This window comes from Triticum aestivum, chromosome 6A, assembly GCF_018294505.1.
Source record: "Triticum aestivum cultivar Chinese Spring chromosome 6A, IWGSC CS RefSeq v2.1, whole genome shotgun sequence".
NCBI classification, from domain to species: domain Eukaryota; kingdom Viridiplantae; phylum Streptophyta; class Magnoliopsida; order Poales; family Poaceae; genus Triticum; species Triticum aestivum.
The window spans coordinates 17,023,078-17,045,894 of record NC_057809.1 but is presented as its reverse complement, the minus strand read 5'-3'; the positions used below and the strand labels follow the sequence as shown (position 1 = coordinate 17,045,894).

General features: G+C 41.3%; 1 protein-coding gene across 1 annotated transcript; it reads left to right on the top strand.

Annotated features, from left to right (window-relative positions):
* Positions 1 to 19,360: 19,360 nt before the first annotated feature.
* On the top strand, positions 19,361 to 20,703 carry LOC123129315 (uncharacterized). Its single transcript, XM_044549529.1, has 3 exons — positions 19,361 to 19,714; positions 20,028 to 20,613; positions 20,699 to 20,703. Exons 1-3 carry the CDS (start codon positions 19,361 to 19,363, stop codon positions 20,701 to 20,703), a joined length of 945 nt encoding a protein of 314 aa, XP_044405464.1.
* The last annotated feature ends 2,114 nt before the right edge of the window (positions 20,704 to 22,817 follow it).

The following is a 22,817-nucleotide window of genomic DNA, read 5'->3' as shown; positions in this document are numbered from 1 at the left end:
CAGTTGGGTATACCTCCTGTCTCAGATTCGAAAGCAATGAGGGATTGTTTCTAGAATCGGGTCCTTTCTTGAGGAAAAGTTTCTCTTGAAAGAATTGAGTGGGAGGATGGTGGAGACTTGATGAGGTTTTAAACCGTTACTTCAACTAGTGTATAGCAGGGCACAAAGAGTTGTTCCTGTGGCACCTACACCAATTGAAGTGGAAGCTTATGATATTGATCATGAGACTTCGGATCAAGTCACTCCCAAACCTCGTAGGATGACAAGGATGCGTACTACTTCAGAGTGGTACGTAATCCTGTTTGGAAGTCATGTTGCGAGACAACAATGAACCTACGAGCTATGGAGAAGCGATGGTGGGCCCGGATTCCGATAAATGGCTCGAGGCCATAAAATCCGAGAGAGAATCCATGTATGAAAACAAAGTGTAGACTTTGGAAGAACTACTTGATGGTCGTAAGGCTTTGAGTACAGATGGATTTTAAAAGGAAGACAGACAATGATGGTAAATGTCACCATTAAGAAAGCTCGACTTGTCGTTAAGATGTTTTCTGACAAGTTCAAAGGAGTTGACTGCGATGAGACTTTCTCACTCGTAGCGATGCTAAGAGTCTGTTGGAGTTATATTAGCAATTACTGCATCATTTATGAAATCTTGCAGATAGGATGTCAAAAACCATTGTTTCCTCACGATTTTCTTGAGGAAAGGTTGTATGTGATACAACCGGAAGGTTTTGTCAATCCTGAAATATGCTAATAAGTATGCAAAGCTCTAGCAATCCTTCTAAGGACTGGAGTAAGCATCTCGGAGTTGGAATGTATGCTTTGATGAGATGATCAAAGATTTTGGTGTATACAAAGTTTATGAGAAACTTGTATTTCCAAAGAAGTGAGTGGGAGCACTATAGAATTTTTGATGAGTATATGTTGTTGAGATATTGTTGATCAGAAATGATGTAGAATTTCTAAGAAAGCATATAGGGTTATTTGAAAAGTGTTTTTCAATTGAAAGCCTGGATTAAGCTACTTGAACATTGAGCATCAAGATCTATAAGGATAGATCAAAAACCGCTTAATGGTACTTTCAAATGAGCGCATACCTTAACATGATCTTGAAGGTGTTCAAGATGGGTCAGTCAAAGAAGGAGTTCTTGCCTGAGTTGTAAGGTATGAAGTTAAAGCTCGACCACGGCAGAATAGAGAGAAAGGATGAAGGTCGTCCCCTATGCTTAAGTCATAGGCTCTACAGTATGTTATGCTGTGTACCGCACCTGAAGTGTGCCTTGCCATGAGTCAGTCAAGGGGTACAAGAGTGATCCAAGAATGGATCACAGGACAGCGGTCAAAGTTATCCTTAGTAACCAGTGGACTAAGGAATTTTTCTCGATTATGGAGGTGGTAAAAGAGTTCGTCGTAAAGGGGTACGTCGATGCAAGCTTAACACCTATCCGGATAGCTCTGAGTAGAGATACCGGATACGTATAATGGAGCAACAATTTAGAATAGCTCCAAGTAGAACAGTTATTTGGAATAGCTCCAAATAGAGCGTGGTAGCTGCATCTAGGAGATGACATAGAGATTTGTAAAGCGCACACGGATCTGAAAGGTTCAGACCCGTTGACTAAGACCTCTTTCACAAGCAACATGATCAAACCTAAAACTCTTGGGTGTTAGTCACATGACGATGTGACCTGTGAATGTTAATCACATGGTGATGTGAACTAGATTATTGACTCTAGTGCAAGTGGGAGACTGTTGGAAATATGCCCTAGAGGCAATAATAAACTGATTATTATTATATTTCCTTGTTCATGATAATCGTTTATTATCCATGCTAGAATTGTATTGATAGGAAACTCAGATACATGTGTGGATACATAGACAACACCATGTCCCTAGTAAGCCTCTAGTTGACTAGCTCGTCGATCAATAGATGGTTACGGTTTCCTGACCATGGACATTGGATGTCATTGATAACGGGATCACATCATTAGGAGAATGATGTGATGGACAAGACCCAATCCTAAGCATAGCACTAGATCATGTAGTTCGTATGCTAAAGCTTTGCTAATGTCAAGTATCATTTCCTTAGACCTTGAGATTGTGCAACTCCCGGATACCGTAGGAATGCTTTGGGTGTACCAAACGTCACAACGTAACTGGGTGGCTATAAAGGTACATTACAGGTATCTCCGAAAGTGTCTGTTGGGTTGGCACGAATCGAGACTGGGATTTGTCACTCCGTGTAAGCGGAGAGGTATCTCTGGGCCCACTCGGTAGGACATCATCATAATGTGCACAATGTGATCAAGGAGTTGATCACGGGATGATGTGTTACAGAACGAGTAAAGAGACTTGCCGGTAACGAGATTGAACAAGGTATCGGGATACCGACGATCGAATCTCGGGCAAGTATCGTACCGATAGACAAAGGGAATTGAATACGGGATTGATTAAGTCCTTGACATCGTGGTTCATCCGATGAGATCATCGTGGAACATGTGGGAGCCAACATGGGTATCCAGATCCCGCTGTTGGTTATTGACCGGAGAACGTCTCGGTCATGTCTGCATGTCTCCCGAACCCGTAGGGTCTACACACTTAAGGTTCGATGACGCTAGGGTTATAAAGGAAGTTAGTATGTGGTTACCGAATGTTGTTCGAAGTCTCGGATGAGATCCCGGACGTCACGAGGAGTTCCGGAATGGTCCGGAGGTAAAGATTTATATATGGGAAGTCCTGTTTTGGACACCGGAAGAGTTTCGGGGTTTATCGGTAACGTACCGGGACCACCGGGAGGGTCCCGGGGGTCCACCAAGTGGGGCCACCAACCCCAGAAGGCTGCGTGGGCCAAGTGTGGGAGGGGACCAGCCCCTAGGAGGGCTGGTGCGCCCCCCACAAGGGGCCCAAGGCGCAAGGATGAGTGGGAGGGGGCAAACCCTAGTCCAGTTGGGCCTTAAGGCCCACCTAGTGGGTTCCTTCCCCTCTTCCCCCTCTTGGCCGCCACCCTTGGCCCCATCTAGGGCTGCCGCCCCCCCTAGGGGTGGGAAACCCTAGAGGGGGCGCAGCCCTCCCCTTCCCCTATATATATGAGGCCTAGGGGCTGCCCACTACACGCGATTAGATCTCTTGTTGGTGCAGCCCTGCATCTCTCTCTCCCTCCTCTTCTGTGGTGCTTGGCGAAGCCCTGCAGGATAGCCACGCTCCTCCATCACCACCACGCCGTTGTGCTGCTGCTGGAAGGAGTCTTCCTCAACCTCTCCCTCTCTCCTTGCTGGATCAAGGCGTGGGAGACGTCACCGGGCTGTACGTGTGTTGAACGCGGAGGTGCCGTCCGTTCGGCACTTGGTCATCGGTGATTTGAATCACGACGAGTACGACTCCATCAACCCCGTTCACTTGAACGCTTCCGCTTAGCGATCTACAAGGGTATGTAGATGAACTCTCTTTCTACTCGTTGCTAGTCTCTCCATAGATAGATCTTGGTGATATGTAGAAATTTTTTGAATTTCTGCTACGTTCCCCAACAACAACAACACGAGCCATCTATCTACAATCAAACATAAACAAGCAAGATACTATCAGGTACTAAGTTCATGATAAGTTTAAGTTCAATTAATCAAATTAATTAAGAACTCCCACTTAGATAGACATCCCTCTAATCCTCTAAGTGATCACGTGATCCAAATCAACTAAACCATGTCCGATCATCACGTGAGATGGAGTAGTTTCATTGGTGAACATCACTATGTTGATCATATCTACTATATGATTCACGCTCGACCTTTCGGTCTCCGTGTTCCGAGGCCATATCTGTATATGCTTGGCTCGTCAAGTATAGCCTGAGTATTCCGCGTGTGCAACTGTTTTGCACCCGTTGTATTTGAACGTAGAGCCTATCACACCCGATCATCACGTGGTGTCTCAGCACGAAGAACTTTCGCAACGGTGCATACTCAGGGAGAACACTTCTTGATAATTTAGTGAGAGATCATCTTATAATGCTACCGTCAATCAAAGCAAGATAAGATGCATAAAAGATAAACATCACATGCAATCAATATAAGTGATATGATATGGCCATCATCATCTTGTGTCTGTGATCTCCATTTCCGAAGCACCGTCATGATCACCATCGTCACCGGCGCGACACCTTGATCTCCATCGTAGCATCATTGTCGTCTCGCCAATCTTATGCTTCCACGACTATCGCTACCGCTTAGTGATAAAGTAAAGCATTACATTGCGATTGCATTGCATACAATAAAGCGACAACCATATGGCTCCTGCCAGTTGCCGATAACTCGGTTACAAAACATGATCATCTCATACAATAAAATTTAGCATCATGTCTTGACCATATCACATCACAACATGCCCTGCAAAAACAAGTTAGACGTCCTCTACTTTGTTGTTGCAAGTTTTACGTGGCTGCTACGGGCTTAAGCAAGAATCAATCTCACCTACGCATCAAAACCACAACGATAGTTTGTCAAATAGACTCTGTTTTAACCTTCGCAAGGACCGGGCGTAGCCACACTTGGTTCAACTAAGGTTGGAGAGACAGTCGCCCGCAAGCCACCTATGTGCAAAGCACGTCGGGGGAACCGGTCTCGCGTAAGCGTACGCGTAATGTTGGTCCGGGTCGTCTCGTCCAACAATACCGCCGAACCAAAGTATGACATGCTGGTAGGCAGTATGACTTATATCGCCCACAACTCACTTTGTGTTCTACTCGTGCAAATAACATCAAACCATAAAACCTAGGCTCTGATACCACTGTTGGGGAACATAGTAATTTCAAAAAAATTCCTACGCACACGCAAGATCATGGTGATGCACAGCAACGAGAGGGGACAGTATTGTCTACGTACCCACGCAGACCGACTGCGGAAGCGTTGACACAACGTAGAGGAAGTAGTCGTACGTCTTCCCGATCCGACCGATCCAAGCACCGTTACTCCGGCACCTCCGAGTTCTTAGCACACGTACAACTCGATGACGATCCCTGGGCTTTGATCCAGCAAAGCGTCGGGGAAGAGTTCCATCAGCACGACGTCGTGGTGACGATCTTGATGTTCTACCGACGCAAGGCTTCGCCTAAGCACTACAACGATATGATCGAGGTGGAATATGGTGGCAGGGGGCACCGCACACGGCTAAGGAACGATCTCAATGATCAACTTGTGTGTCTAGAGGTGCCCCCTGCCTCCGTATATAAAGGAGCCAAGGGGGAGGGGGCCGCCGGCCAGGAGGAGGGCGCAGGAGGAGTCCTACTCCTACCGGGAGTAGGACTCCCCCCCCCCAATCCTAGTTGGACTAGGATTCCCCGAGGGGGAAAGAGAGAGAGGGGGGCCGGCCACCTCTCCTAGTCCTAATAGGACTAGGGGAGGGGAGAGGCGCACGGCCACCTTGGGCTGCCCCTTTCTCCTTTCCACTAAAGCCCATTAAGGCCCATATGGCTCCCGGGGGGTTCCGGTAACCTCCCGGTACTCCGGTAAAATCCCGATTTCACCCGAAACACTTCCGATATCCAAATATAGGCTTCCAATATATCAATCTTTATGTCTCGACCATTTCGAGACTCCTCGTCATGTCTGTGATCACATCCGGGATTCCGAAATAACTTCGGTACATCAAAATGCATAAACTCATAATAACTGTCATCGTAACGTTAAGCGTGCGGACCCTACAGTTCGAGAACAATGTAGACATGACTGAGACACATCTCCGGTCAATAACCAATAGCGGGACCTGGATGCCCATATTGGCTCCTACATATTCTACGAAGATCTTTATCGGTCAGACCGCATAACAACATACGTTGTTCCCTTTGTCATCGGTATGTTACTTGCCCGAGATTCGATCGTCGGTATCCAATACCTAGTTCAATCTCGTTACCGGTAAGTCTCTTTACTCGTTCTGTAATACATCATCTCGCAACTAACTCATTAGTCGCAATGCTTGCAAGGCTTATGTGATGTGCATTACCGAGAGGGCCCAGAGATACCTCTCCGACAATCGGAGTGACAAATCCTAATCTCGAAATACGCCAACCCAACATCTACCTTTGGAGACACCTGTAGAGCTCCTTTATAATCACCCAGTTACGTTGTGACGTTTGGTAGCACACAAAGTGTTCCTCCGGTAAACGGGAGTTGCATAATCTCATAGTCATAGGAACATGTATAAGTCATGAAGAAAGCAATAGCAACATACTAAACGATCGGGTGCTAAGCTAATGAAATGGGTCATGTCAATCAGATCATTCAACTAATGATGTGACCTCGTTAATCAAATAACAACACCTTGTTCATGGTTAGGAAACATAACCATCTTTGATTAACGAGCTAGTCAAGTAGAGGCATACTAGTGACACTAAGTTTGTCTATGTATTCACACATGTATTATGTTTCCGGTTAATACAATTCTAGCATGAATAATAAACATTTATCATGATATAAGGAAATAAATAATAACTTTATTATTGCCTCTAGGGCATATTTCCTTCACTTTTTTCAGCAGTTAGCTGCAAGACTTCCTACAAGAAACAGACTTACCCTGAGGCCTTCCCTGCTGGCCTCCCCCATCAGATCTGCGCTCGTCAGCGGCCCTGCATTCACAAGCAAGCACATCATATTATACCTGCAGAACCACAGTGAGCGAGCACCAAGCATAAAAAAACATGTTGTCGGCCTTACAAGGCAGCGCGATGGCGGATTCGCGGGAGAAGGGCATGGGCACGCCGGTGGGCCCGTTGGCATCGTTGCCGTCGCCCAGTCCCGGTGCCTGCTGTGGGGAGGAGGCAGAGACGGAGGAGACAGCGGAGCAGCGGGGGCGGACGGACATGGCGTGGAAGGGCAGTCGCCGCGGACGCGCCCCCGCGGCGGGGTTGTGGGTTTGGGGGGAGGGGGAGGGGCGTGGCATCCAGCGAGGTGGAGGAGCTGTGCGTTGCTGAGGGACAGGCTGGGGAGATGGAGGAGGCGGCACCGGTGTGGGAGCAGGAGGCGTGGCGGCTGTGAGGAGAAGGGAATGAGAAGAGTGGTGGGTGGGAGTGGATCAGGTGGATGGTGCAGCAGTAAGTAGTAGCGTGTGTTGGCGAAACGCGATACTCCTAAGTACTTTAGCAATAGCGCGTCTATGGAAAGAGCGCTACTACTATACCTAGTCTGGAGGCAACACCCTGAAAATTTTAGTAGTAGCGCTCTTCTCTCCTAGCGCGCTACTGCTAAAGGGATATTAGTAGCGCGGTTTTGTAGAGAGCGCTACTGCTATTTAGCAGTAGCGTCTGTTTTTAAACAGCGCTGCTGGTAAGTTTTTGTGTATAAACTTTTCCCTAGTAGTGCATGGATGGAGCCCTTCGTGGACTCGTGCAACCGTTACCCTTCATGGGTTGAAGTCTCCATCAATGTGGATGTACGATAGCACCACCTATCGAAACCACGCAAAAAGTCTCCATGTCTCCAATTGCGTTCGCACACTCCAATCCCGTCCCTTTACTTTCTTGCAAGTTGCATGCTTTACTTTCCGCTGCTCATATACTCTTGCCATGCTTGCTTGAAATGTATTATGAATGTTTAAACTTGTGCTAAAACTCCACCTTAACTTAAAGAATTTAAAAACTGCTACGTTTCCTTGTTGAGGGTCTAATCACCTCCCCTCTAGACACCTCTTCTCGATCCTTTCAATTAGTTGTCCAACTTTTGGTCACAACTAATCAAACTTTTGGTCACATGAATCTAATATGTGTTTCTCCCACCATTGATATAATAACTCAACATGATCATAATGATATAACAATCCAGTACACCAAGAACTCTGGAAGCGGTAAGACACCGGCGTTGGAGGCTAGTTTTGGGGATACTGAGGGAGTCCTGGACTAGGGGGTCATCGGGTGGCCGGCTTGTCTCTCATGGGCCAGACAGATGGGCCGCACTACAACTGCTAGAAGGCCGAACTACGAGGCAAACTCTGTATCCGGATAGGAGATCTTCGATGCCTTGGTGTGTCCTCCAAGTCAAGATAAGAAGAATTGGCATGATTATTCCTTCCTTGTGACCGACCATGTGTACCCTAGTACCCCTGGTGTCTATATAAACCAAAGGGTTTAGTTCGTAGAGGCTAGAAGAACAACCATCATCGTACTCATCTAGGGTTTAGTTCATCTAATCTCGTGGTAGATCCACTCTGTAATCATCCTATACACTTCAATATAATCCAACAAGATGTAGGGTTTTACCTCTTAGAGAGGGCCCGAACCTGGGTAAACATTGTGTCCTCCGTCCCTTGTTCCCCATCGATCCAAGATCCACAGCTCGGGACCCCCTACCCAAGATCCGCCGGTTTTGACATCGACAGCTGCCCTATCATTGTTCTCCGTCTTCACAACACCCAAATCACAGGATATATAGTTAGTGAAGAGCTCTTTGCGAGATATAGCATTAATGGTAGCATCGCTGTCCGGTATCCAAATCATCTCGTCACCATCCACAAGGTTGACAATTTCATCAGAAACAACAGTGATCTTCTCCTCAACAGTGGAAACAGATCTGCCCTCATTTTCTTCATGGATAACAAGCATGATGTCCTCTTCTACTGCAGTAACTCGGTTTCCCTCTGTGTCACTATCACTGTCTGCTTGCTTATGATCTTGCTTCTTCTTTTTTTGTCTTTCTTCCACTTGTCACATTGCCACTTAATGTGGCCCTTCTGATGGTAGCAATGGCACTCATAATCAACATACTTGCTTCTTGATTTGCTCCTACCTCTTTCTGCACCTTTACCTGGACCTCTGCTCTTGCTTCTCCCCCTGGACTGAGTGACCAACACCTCTGAATGTGAGGACGGACTAGCTTCAACCAGCTTTCCGGACTCTTCATTTAGTACCCTGGTTTTCACAAGATTCTAAGTGACAACTCCATTAGGTGTTGAATTGCAAACAATGACCTTAAAGGTCTCCCAGCTGTCCGGTAATGAGCCTAGTAGCAACAAGGCTCTCACTTCATCTTCAAATGAAATTCCCATTGAAGAAAGCTGATTTATAATGACTTGGAATGTATTCACATGATCTGCAATTAGAATGCCCTCTTTGTACCTCAAACACATCAATTGTTTGATGAAGAACATCTTATTTGTACCTTATTTACGAGCAAACAACTCTTCCAATTTCTGCCATAAGGTGCATGCATGCGTCTCATCAGTGATATGGTTCAAAACATTGTCATCGACCCATTGCCGAATAAACCCACAAGCTTGGCGATGAAGTACCTTCCATTGACCTTCCTCGATGCCCTCCGGCATCTCAGTGGAGAACACTAGCTTCCAGTATTCTTTGACATATAACAAGTCCGCCATCTTGCCCTTCCAAGCTTGATAATTTGTACCATTCAAAAATATCATCCTGCTGGTATTCACTTCCATCTTTCACCACAATAAACTCAGCAATTAGCACAAGTAAACCAAGGCTTTGACACCACTTTGTTGGGACTGGACAACAACAATGAGCTGCACAAATTCACCGACACGGCAAATATGCACACTACAACCCCCTCCATATGTGATGAACTTTGATGATAGCTTCAACCAACAAGTAAGCAGTGGAATAACACAAACAACATGCACATGTGACACATGATTTAACGTGGAAAAACCTCCTAAACTTGAGGAGTAAAAAACCGCAGTTGTGGACCTCTAGAACCTCTAGAGATTTACAACACACTCTCTACGTTACTAACCGGCAACCGCAACAATAACCACAAGAGGCAAGATTTTAGCAAAGCAGAGTTTACACAGCTTTTGTACCCTTTATTGTTTTGCAAATTTCTCTTAAACTGCTAAACCAGATAGCACCAAATTTGGCAGATAAGTACACACATGAGTTCCCGATATGTCCTCCAAATTTCAGCTCAATCGCACACTGTTTGCCTACCCAAACTGTTCGTCTCCCAAAACTACTCTGTTTTGAAACTGCAGTAGTCGGAGCTAACAAAACCACTCTCAAATTTAATGCTCCACTAACCCGATCCTCAAACCAGCAAACCAGATCGAAGTACTCAAAGTAAGGAATGAGCTCACCAAGTTTGGTGCCAATCCAAACACATTTGAGCCTCTAATCACCAGCTTGAACACTGTCTAGTCAGATGCAACAAGTTTGGACAGAACCTCTACTTCTTCTTCTTCCTCTCTCCCATGTTGTGTTTTCTTTTGTGTGTTCTCTCTCACACTCTCACAAATAGCAGACACCACCAACAGGGGTGGAGTGGCTAGGGTTTTCTCCTTGCTTCACTTCCCTTGGAAGTGCTCTCAACCATTGGATGCAGCGAAGATCAACGGCTGCCATGTGTTGGACTTATGGGCTGATATTGGGCTGCCAACACACCTCCATGTGAAGGGACTTAGCCCAACATAATTTGCTCCGGTGTCACTGCCAATGCTGTTGCGCAAAGTGCAGATTGCAGGCTAGATGCATACGAGTCCGTCCTTACATCCACGACATGGAAGCAAAGAAAATCGATTCAATTAGAAGTATATTTGGTTATGAAAGTTGTCTTTTGTGTAGGCAGTTTTGCCATTATTTTGTAGAAGTTTTGAGTTTTTGATAATGTAATTGTCTTACTAATCACACTTTTAATCAATTCGTGCCTAGGTTAATAGCCAAGTTATGCACAAACTGTTCATGTTTCCTTGATGACTGCTATTGTCAGAAGATTCTTTTCAGCATTTAAGTAATACCGATCACACGTTCAGTTCTGTGTGCAATGGCTAGTAGAAAAATAATGACTGCTCCTTGCTGGTCAGATATTTCCTACTTCCAGGCTTTACCTCATTATGCTTTTCGCACCACGCTGATTTGTGATTTGTGAATTCGTAGTCACATCGAGACACTCAGGTATGCGATATGGTTTTGCTCTTTTTGTGTGATTGTCGGCATTCCCCAATGTTTTTACAATCAGAGAAAAACAAAATGGTATTTCACTCTGCAATGGATGTCTTTCTCCCAGGCATATGTAATTTTGCTGCTCTAATTGCCATCTATCTTTGATGGCGACGATGCTCTACCCCAACGCGGTCCAAGTCTACCTCCGCCAGGTACGGTGCCATGAGGAAGCACCCAAGGTACATGTGTGTGTGGGCGCTAATATAGATTAACTGTAGATATGTACATTGATCCCATCAGTGATTCCACGCAAAAAGAAAAAAAGATCCCATCGGTGAGCACTGTGTAAATCAGCAGCAGCCAGCAGTACACGAATTCTCTTATAAATACTAAAATAATATCCTAGTTATTTTAACTCAAAATTAAGCTACTATTGTTCTAAAAATATTAGAGTTACTTGACTTTGAAAACAATATTCTGGTTGAATTTAAGGTGATCTGCATATACTTAATGCTTTAGTTTAATCTTTCAAGGTGGAACTTTAAAATATTTATTTTAGATTATATATGGTGGAGAAATTATTATGGATTTTTAAATAACTTTAACATTAATTTTAAATCCATAATGATAAAAGGCACTCAAAATCAAAAATAAATGCAGCATAATTTAGATTATAATTATGTATTCTTTGGAACAACCATTAGGAGCCGCCGAAACTAGCCTAGGAGGTTTGAGAAAGAGCTCATAGGGTTAATACGCCGGCGGGGTCGGCCGATGGATGTCCTGGACGCTTCGACAAGGTCGAGCGAGCAGGTAAGCTTAGCCGTGCGGAACGCTTCAAAGGCCATGGAAAGGGCAATAATAAGTGACAATACAAATGGAGGAGTGTTGAAATAGAGGGTATGGGCTTGTGAAGGTCTTGAGTCATGCTTACTATGGGAAGGAACATATGATATGTTTTTTCTTCACACGTTGCAACACACAGTTTTTCTAAAGATAAAAGTCATTGATCAGACTAATCCACGCACTACTACTCTTCCATCAAATAAAGGACATCAGGTTGATTTCTTCATGTCCACAATTCATGCTCTGAAAAGCGATAATAAATTTAAACTTATTACCACATTTACCAGAAATGGATATAAGAAATGGTGAGTAATGATTGCCCGCATGATGTTAAGGTTCACAAAAGATGAATATACGACTACACCCTCCGTCCGGTGAAGAGTGTACATCTACAAATTTTAGGACAAATTTTAGAGTTAAGTAAAAAATGCATTGGAAAGGTGCAAGACATCACCTCTTTCCTCTTTAATTACCCAACCCAATGAGCTAAGTGCATGTAGAAATTAAGAAGACCATGTGTAAATTGCTATTGGTCTTGATTACTGTGTGATGAGAGAGAAGTATTTTTTTTTCTACTTTAAAATGCATTGGGAAGATAGAAGTGCACTTTTTTATGGATAAATTTTAAACATAGATGTACACTCTTCACCGGACGAAGGGAATATATCATATTTAGATGGATGTGTCATTGGCGATGGGATTCACCATGCCTCTGTCGCCACACGAAGAAGAGTGATTTAAAACAAATCGACAATATTATGTGTTGTGCATATGAATACTAAAAATATATGTTTACGACATTGATGTTAACCAATTAATATAATTATGCACTCGTTGCAACACACAGGCTCTTTTCCTAGTCTCTACCTAATAATAAAGCGTCTATTGTTTCTGGCCGCATGTCATCGAAATTGTCATCAAAATTGCAAAATTTTGCCCACCAATACCACTATAAGTGATAAAAACGTTTCACACAAGGAAATCCATGCAGTAGTAACCTTCTATACGGTGCTCTGCGCGCTGAGAGAAGACACAACACGCATATTTGGGCCGGCCCATATATGGGGCCTGTTTATTAAATATTTTTTCCTTTTCTATTTTCATTCTTTTCTATTTTAAATAATTTGGGACTTCAACAAAGTTCCAAAAAAATTTAAAATGTGAATTTTCAAGTAAAATGTTTAATAATTCATAAATGTTTCTGGATTCAGAAAATGTTTGCGATTTTCAAAAGATGTAACCCTATTGAGAAAAGGTTTGCAATTTTGAAAACAAATGTTCGGAAAATCCAAAAATATTCATGATTTTTTAAAAGTTCCTGTATTATAAAATATTAATGAAAATGAAACAAAATTGTAAATTAAAAAATGTTCATGAAGTAAAAAAATGTCCATAAAATTCAGAAATTGTTCGTGACTTACAAAATAGTGTATTGGTTCATAAAATATTCATGGATTCAAAAAATGATCATGCATTTGAAAAAATGTCCGTTAAATCAGAATAATGTTCGTGAACTTCAAAACTTGTTCAACCAACTTCCAAAACAAATTTTCCTCGATATAGAAATGTTCGCCTATTAAATCAATTTTTAAAAAAAATCCCATTTTTTTAAAATTGATTGCAAATAGTATGAAATGTTCATGAATTCATTTCTTATGAATTTACAAAATGTTCCAAAATCTGTAAAGAGAATCTTCATGAGTTTTTTTTCATATTTTTCAAAAAAATTCACAATTTCATGAAAATGAGAGTGATAGTGTATCTCGGTGATGCAGTAAAATGTGGTCATGTCCATTGGAGATTATAATTTATTTTCTCTACGTTACAGTGCATAGGCCAATCTGCTACTAATAATAAATGGGCTATTGCTTCTGCTTGTACATCACCGAAATTGCCTCCCAAGTTGCAAACTATCACCCACCCATGCCACCTGTAAGTGACAAAAAAACATTTCACATGGGAGAATCCTCTCCTGGACCGGCACATGCATAAGACACAGCACGCCTATTTGGGCCGGCACATGTTCGGGAGGACTATTTTTAAAATTTTACATTTTCTTCTTTCTTTTTCTTTTCTGTTTTATTTTTTACTTCAAATAATTTGGGACTTCAAAAAAGTTTGAAAAAATAAAATGTTTGTAGACTCAGAAAATGTTCACAATTTTTAAGAAATGTTCGCAATTTTGAAAACAAATGTTTGGGAAATAGAAAAACAATTTTTTTTCAAAAGTATTTGTATTAAAAGATATTCATAAATTGTACAAAATTTCACCAATTCAAAAATTGTTCATGAACGGAAAAATATCCAAAATTCAAAAACCATTTGTGACTTACAAAATAGTTTATTCATTCATAAAATGTTCGCAAATGCAACAAATTATCATGCATTTCAGAAAATGTTCCTTAAATCGAGAAAATATTCGTCAATTATAAAATTGTTTCACCATTTCACATAATATACGTTGACTCTAGAAATTTTCGCCAATTCAAGAAAATTGTTTGAAAAAATGTTCACCATTTTTAAAATCTTCTTAAATAGTATAAAATATTCATGAATTCAAAAATGTTCTTGATTTTAGAATCTTTTTTGAAAATTTGTAAAAGTGTTCACATATTTTAAAAATGTTCACGATTTCAGACATGTTCACAAGTTTGAAAAAATGTTCATGATTTCATGAAATTGCAAGTGATAGTTTATCTCGGTGATGCAGCAAAATATTGTGATGGCCATTGTAGATTATGAAAAAAATTGTCCCATTGTAACGCACGGGCCATTTTGCTAGTCTATATCTATGTCTCTACCTAGTAATAAATGATCTATTGCTTCTGGTGGTACGTCATGAAAATTGGCCCTGAAGTTCTAAAATATTACCTACCTATGCCACCTATAACTGAGAAAAAACGTTTAACACATGGAATCCTGCCTGGGCCGGTCCATCTAGTATGAATCTTCTATACTGCGCTATGCGCGCTAGGAGAAGACACAGCGCGCCTGTTTGGGCCAGCCATGCCCGGGCGGTCTGTTTTTTATTTTTCATTTTCCTTTTTTGTCTTTGTTTTTTCTAATTTAAATAATTCGAACTTCAAAAAGGTTTCAAGTTTTTTAGAAAATACGAATTATGAAATAAAGTATTTAATAATTCATATATGTTTGTGGATTCAGAAAATTATTTGCATATTTAAAAAATATCCTCAGTTTTGGAAAGAAACCTTTGGGAAATCCAAAAATGTTCATGATTTGTAAAACTGTTAGTGTATTTAAAAAATTAGTGATATTGAACAATATTTTGCCAATACGAAAAATGTACATGAATTGAAAAATAACCAAAAAAATTCAAGAATTGATTCATAAAATGACCGCTTATTCAGAAAATTATTGTGCATTTAAAAAATATTCATTAAATAAAAAAATGATTGTGAATTGCAAAAATAATTCCACTAAATTCGAAATAATTTTTGTTTAGTCTAGAAATGTTCGCCTATTGAAGAAAAATATTTTTAAAACGTTCATATTTTTTGTAAATAATATAAAATTTACACGAATTCAAAAAATGTTTAAAATCTATACAAATGTTCAAGAATTTGAAAAATGTTGACGAGTTTTAAATATTGTTCTTGATTTTCAAAAAATGTTCCTGATTTCACGAAAATGAGAGTGCTACTGTATCTCGGTGGTGCATCAAAATGTGATCATGGCCATTCAAGATTATGTTTTTTTCTACGGTTGCAACGCATGGACCGTTTTGCTAGTCTATACCTAATAATAAAGGGGCTATTGCTTTTGGCGGTACGTCACCGGAATTGCCCCGAAAGTGGCAAAATATTACCCGCCGATGCCATTTATAAGTGATAAAAAACGTTTCACACAGTGGAATCCCTGCCTGGGCCGGCCTAGTAAGAACCCGATGTCGATTCCCACCCAGGTGGCTGACCTCCTTGCGGTGGTGGTCTTCACCCTCTTTCATAACCAAGTAGCAGATCGTCGTTGTGCCGCTGTCCGGCACCAGTGAGAAGGGTGGCTCGCGTCGAGACGACCAAGGTGAGTGCCCACTATTTGCATCTCCTCGGCTTTGTGTTCATTGAGATTGGCTTCTTATGCGACTGTCTAGGTTGGGTGGTCTGTAGGCTAGGCTCGTTGGGATGGTGACTAGAAAGATGGAGAGGACTACACACATGTCCTTCACCCGCGACAATGACACTGGCTGCATCAATTTCATCAGATGGTGAGAGCGTCTCGTCGAATTGCACACTTTTTAATGAAGTTTCAGATGTATCTTAGGGGTACAATTTTATACCTTTGTGGTTTCGGTGCCATTGCTGGATGTTGACATGGTTGTGGGATTTGTCAAATGCGAACCTTAAATAGAAATAAATTAGGCTGGCTGTTACGACAAGGCAAGCACCAAGCAGAACTTAGTAACGGGAAATCTGCAAGTTCTTAATCATTTTTGGTTTGATAAAATAACTATTTGAGAGAGAGAGAGATTACTATAAAATTCTTAAAATTTGTGGTAGTGGATTTTGCGGTTTGGATTTTCCTCTTGATTTTTCAAATTGATGTAGTTGAAGAAATTTGAGGCTGAATTTTATTAATTGGTGTGGATGCGACCTGGATTATGCACTTATTTTACAAAATCTTTCAAAGCTCGATTGGTAGGTTTGCTTACTTCTTTTTACTGCTTGTGTTGTTACATCTCAGAAGAAGTTCAGAAGAAATTCAGTGTGACATATTTTCCATCATGCACAAATGTGTGACCAATGCCGAGAAACATTAACGACGCGTTTGGTTCGCCAATTTTGCACCGCCTCCCGATTACATCGCTTCCCGAAAACGTTACGGGTGTTTGGTTCGGCTGGGCCGGTTTCCGTTGCCGTGTAATCGGATACGTCGCTTCGGAAAGCCGAAAACAGGGCACACCGAGTGAAAACAGAAAACGCTCGTCTCCGTAATCAGATCCACTTTCCCTTCCTCCGCTCGCTCGTCCCGACCTCACCTCCACCATGAGCTCTCCCCGTCGCCGCCACGACCTCCCCTCGCCGACGGAGTAGGAACGCCGGCCTCTCCCTCCTCCGCCGCAAGATCCAAAGCCGGACCTCTCCAAGCTCCGCCCCAAACAGCTGGTCCCCTTTCTTTCCTCGACGCGAACCTTCCCTGGATCGGCATCTTCGACAAGAACCACGGTGCGCCACCTCCCCTCTTCCCTCCCTCCTCTTTTCTCGTGCTCTAGTGCCCGGATCTATCGTTTCCTTTCCCCGAACTGGAAGATCCAAGCGTTTTGGCCGAACTGTACTCTGGTTAGGGCTTCAGACTTAGTCGACCAGTTGAGATTTGGATACTGTTCATGGATGTGCGCATGACTGGAATATTTTGAGGGATTCTTTGGTGGAATCAGTAATTTTTGCTTCCTCGTCATACTGTGATTTGTTGTCCCCAACAAATGAGGTGGTCAGATCCTTTTCTCTGTTGGATATAGATAAATAAAGTAGTTGTATTGGATCACACTGCATTGTACTGTGCTTATATAGGCTGCTTGTTGTTCAATCAGAATTTGATGCTTGAGAATTGCATGGATTGCTCATATTGTATTGTACTGTACTATCTCACTGTAAATCTGATGCTTACTGCATTACCTAGATTTTCTTGTGCTCTTTTGTTTTGCGAGGGTGATACTATAAGAGAATAGCTATGGAGGAGATAATATGAATAATATGAGTCATGCATGCCCTTGATAGGGATGAGGCTGCTTGTTATTTAAAGAATAATTTGATTCTACAGTTTCTTGTGGATCACATATGCTGTACTGCACCGCTGTTGTGGCCTCAGTGAGAGTGTGTGATGTATCCTGTTTTAGTTTGTTAGGTTGCAAAAGAAACATGCTTGGAGCTGTCTTTTCTTTTCATCTCTATAGCTTTGCACTTGCCCTGTGGTGAGGCTGGTTGTTAAAACTCTGGTACTCGTTTGGTTTCTTTCTTTATTGATTGGAGTCGGGGGTTTGACCCCGAAAAAAATATATGATGTACTGTACTGTACTGTACTCATATAGGTTGCTTGCTATTTAAGCAGAATTTGACGCTTCAGAATTCTTGTGCCCTTTGTTTTGCTGAGAGTAATTTCATGAGCTAAGGAATATATTGTACTATACTCATATATATATTGATATATACTCATATGACTTCAAGATACACAATATTTATAATTTTGTGCTGCATTTTTATTTTCAGCATTATGGCTCGTCTTCCTTTGGCCACCACGAGATCTCGACGAAGGAATTTAGCATTTAGGAATATTTCGATTAGCATCATGCTTATGTACTATTATATATGGTTATTATTTGCACTAGTCTATAAAAGGAGGTTGTGGAAGATAGAAAAGAGGATTAGAAATAGAGAACTTAGAGCCGCACATTTGTACCAACTCATTGGCGAGAGTGATGTAGCTTGCATACAGGAGCTTCGCATGGACAGGAGGACATTCCACAAATTGTGTGAGATGGTTAGAGTTACTGGTGGTCTAGAGGGCACAAGGAACACATCACTGGAAGAGATAGTGGCTACATTTCTCTACATAATATCACACCATCTAAAAAATAGAACAATCAAGAAGTTCTTTTATCGAAGTGGTGAGACGATAAGCAGAAATTTCAATAAATGTTTGCTGGCTGTTTTGAAGCTGCACAACCTACTACTTAAGAAACCAGAGCCTATACCCGAAGATTGCACAGATAATAATTGGAAGTATTTCAAGGTAAATTATCTCTGCATGAAAATTTTAGTGTCGGTCACATGATATAATCTGATTAGTAGTATAACACACTAATATCACTCATGATGTTCATGTTGTAGAATTGTTTGGGTGCATTAGATGGTACACACGTCAAGGTTACCGTCCCAGCTAATCTAAGAGGGAGGTATAGGTCAAGGCTGGCTGATATCGATACAAATGTTTTGGGTGTATGTGCACCCGACATGCAGTTTATTTATATATTACCTGGCTGGGAGGGTTCGGCACATGATGGTCGTGTTCTTAGAGATGCTATTTCGAGGTTGGATGGGTTTCGAGTCCCTCAAGGACAATACTACCTTGTTGATGCTGGCTACACAAATGCAAATGGATTTTTAGCTCCTTATCGAGGTCAAAGGTACCACTTAGGTGGTTGGACTGCACAAAACCCACCACGCAGCGCAGAGGAATATTATAATATGCTGCACGCTAGAGCTAGAAACATTATTGAGAGATGCTTTGGAAGACTCAAGGGCCGGTGGGCGATTTTGAGGTCTCCATCATATTTTCCTATCAAAACTCATTGCCGGATTATAATGGCATGCGCCCTATTACACAATCTGATTTTACAAAATATGGCTGAGGATCCACTCGCTGGTGAGGATGGGATGATGCAAGATAACATGGAAATCTTGGAGGGAGAGAACGATGAACCTGAATTTATCACTCATATATCAACATCTAATGAGTGGACTAATTTCCGGAATACTCTTTCTCAAGGGATGTATAATAGCTATAGAGCTAGAGGCCACTAAGGTTTGTGTTTCGGTGGATGATTGCAGATGTACATACATGCTTGTTTTAATTATAGAAATCTGAATATCTCATGAACTAATTTAACTTGTGCATTTTGTAGGTATGGACAACATGGATAGCTCAAGTGTTGCACGTGGCAGGGGGAAAAACAAAAGAAAGTGGACAACAATGGAGGACGATGAGCTAGTCAATGCTCTCTATGATCTGTCATTGGATCCACGGTGGAAAGGTGATAATGGTTTCAAGAATGGGTATTCCTCAGTGCTGGAAAGTAGGTTGGCTGAAAAGGTACCTGGTTGTGGTCTTAGTGCTGCCCCACACATTGAGTCAAGGGTGAGATACTTTAGGACCAAGTATGGAGCAATTGAAGTTATGCTTAAAAGAAGTGGGTTTTCTTGGGATGAGAATAGGAAAATGATCCAGTGTGAAAAGCAATCATACGAGGAACATTGTAAGGTATATAACTCCAGATGCCTATTACTTTTGCATTACATTTTCTACTTGTGGCCATATGGATTATCCAGTTGACATCTCTTGTATTACTACTTCTACTAGAAGTGAGGTCCTATTGGATACCTCCTTTCCCTTCCAGTCACATTATTTCATAGATATAGATTGGAGAAAGTGCTATTTCTGGTTCACATTATTTCACTGCATGACCTAGAAAACTGAGAACGTATGGAACTTCTTGAACAATATTTTATCTATTGATTATGGTTGTAGTAGAGTTAACCAAAAATATGATTTCCATGCTTATTGTATTTTGCAGCTTCACAATGAGGCCAAGGGCTTGTATGGTGTGCCGTTCCCTTATTTTGATAAGTTGGCTGCAATTTATAGCAAAGATATAGCTACTGGGGAGGGTGCGGAAGGTTTTGGCGAAGCTATAACAAATTTGCAGAATGAGATTGTCATCGAGGATGAGATGAATGATGAAGAGGAAGATGACAGAACGTCAAGAGAGACACCTAGACGGTCTGTTGACAGCCATGTCACCGCTGATTCTACAAACTCTAAGAAGAGAAAGAAAGGCAACGGGTCTCGTAGGTCAGAATCAACGGATCCTTTTCTCACCATGTTTGGAGATGTAAACAGCCAGCTGAAGAGTGTCACTCAGAATGTCGGCCAAATGGCAGCAACAATGGAACGCGAAGCTATTGCCCAAGAGAAAGCAATGGAGGATGATCCTAGACAGAAGTTTAAAGAGAAAGCTATCGATGAATTATCAAGGCTTGGATTCACTGGGACTGAAATCGTGAATGCTGCCAGCATATTTGCCAAAGCTCCAGAAGAAATGCATATGATGCTTGCACTCCCGCAGAATCTGAGGAGGGAGTATGTTAAGAAAACGCTTGGTAAGTTAAATTCATGCACTATTATCTTGTTCTGATGTTAAGTGATAGTTATGTGTTGTTATCTTGTTCTTTCTCTCTTAAAAAGAATAGTCTGAGCAATACTAAACTGTTATATGTCATACCTTTGTTGAACAAATCCCATGTGATGCGACTGAACTTGCTTGTATATATTCCAATAACTAGGCCATGCACATTGATTTATGTCAGAAATGTCCAACACTGCCATTTCAGTTTTTATTGTTTATTGTTAGGCAGATTTCATGTGTGTTGTCATGAACAGATGAAATCCAACTTGCTATTACAATATCCTTTTTAGATCTGGGGCATTCAAGATTTGTTTTTCATGGCAAATCATATATGCAAAGCTTTTACATTTGCAATTCTTCAGAACTACAACATGTCTTGTTTAGAGAAATGACAAATTTTTGTTGGTCCAATGATGCGCTAGATGATGCAATTAGAAGATAAGGATCTGCTGCTACTGGTGGTGATGAGGAGCTGATGATGTGGATAATGCAATTAGAAGATAAGGGACTGCTGGTACTTGTGGTGATGATGAGCTGATGTGTTACCAGATGGATATCACATGAAAAATGTTATTGTTACTCTTCAACAATGAGAAAATGATCTGTTTTGTTGGCTAATTATGCATGACTGCTGGTACTTGTGGTGATGATGAGCTGATGTGTTACGAGATGGATATCACATGAAAAATGTTATTGTTACTCTTCAACAATGAGAAAATGATCTGTTTTGTTGGCTATTAATTATGCATGTGTTAATGCATTTTTTGCTGATGACCCCATTTATGGAGTTAGCTTGAATTTGTTCAAATATTTATCTATTAAGATCCATCAAAAAAATCTGTTACCTATGATATATGACATGGACATGTCAGCCATGTACAAATCAGCATTAATTTTGCATTCATTGTCGTTCATTTGATGAGATAATACTACTGCTACATTGTGTAATCCCAATACATGGGTCAACCAAACGCTGCACTGTATTCAGAATGCATACCTTTGTTCAACCAAACATAACACGTGTTCACTCAATACACCATCTAATACAGTGCAGTCTGAATACAAAGCTGAATACGTTACCATAGGCGAACCAAACGCGTTGTAAGCCTTAAGGTCAACTCATAAAAATTGCAGGTATAATGGACCAGACTGATTACTTTTCTTTTAGCCACCGTCGACAAAGAGAAGAGACGCCTTGTGATGCTTAGATTGTGGAGAGCCTGCCATCTATGAAATGACATCATCCATGGGCGATGCTAAAAGTTCTATTCAAAGCTCGGTTGAGTTCTTGGTTAATTGTGTGAAGATGATTAATGGAGAACTACAAAAGGGTGATCCCAAGGGAAAAGGGAAAGAAATCGTTGCAGGCATATTTCTGTAATCTGTAATTCCTTTGCTAAACATGACAAAATCTCTAATGGTAATCCTTGTTAGAAGCCTCCTGATAAAGGTATGATTAAGATGAATATTGATGCATCTTTTATCCCTAATATCGGGGTTGCTACAGCAGGTATTACTGCCCGAAATCAGCTCAGTATAATTATTTTCTCTGTTACGTGTATATTGAATATCTGAAACATCACCGAGGAAGCTGAAGTTGCAGCTTTCTTGGAGGGTCTAAAATGTAGCCTCTCCCAATGCTACAGAAATATTGTAGTTATCAATGCTGTTAACTATAACTGTCAGGATCTGTTGACCTCATGTATGATCTTTGTTGAGTCTAGGATGATTAAGAGTATGTGTAAGTCGTGTGTGTGCTTCAAAGTTGAGAGAAGTAGCAATTGATTATCTTGCTTCCATCGCTAGAGTGTCAGGTATTTCAAAGCTGGGTGGGAAGTATGGTGTGTATGCAAATGACTTTGTAAGTAATCCAATATTTATATATAAGCATAGGTTCTGTCAAAAAAAGTATTGGTATGAACTTACAACCATTAATGCACATTATGTGTTGTGTCCAGTTAAATACCCAAAGGAGTATGCCGAGATTTAGAAGTTGTTTTACTGTACACATTATTAAATGGTATTTGATGTGTCAGCTGTTATTAGGGAGTTGACGAACTACTTTTCTTGCCATTCATGGCTAAAAGTTGAATCTAAGCAACTAGCAATAGATTTAAATTTGTGAGAAAAGCTACACTATTTGGTATATTTTAGTTCTTTTCATATTTGAATTTACAA

Bases quoted from the DNA above. Each gene is read 5' to 3' on its own strand.
- LOC123129315 (XM_044549529.1), top strand. From the start codon at position 19,361: ATGGACAACATGGATAGCTCAAGTGTTGCACGTGGCAGGGGGAAAAAC. The intron at 19,715-20,027 runs GTATATAACTCC...TGTATTTTGCAG, and splicing joins CATACGAGGAACATTGTAAG to CTTCACAATGAGGCCAAGGG.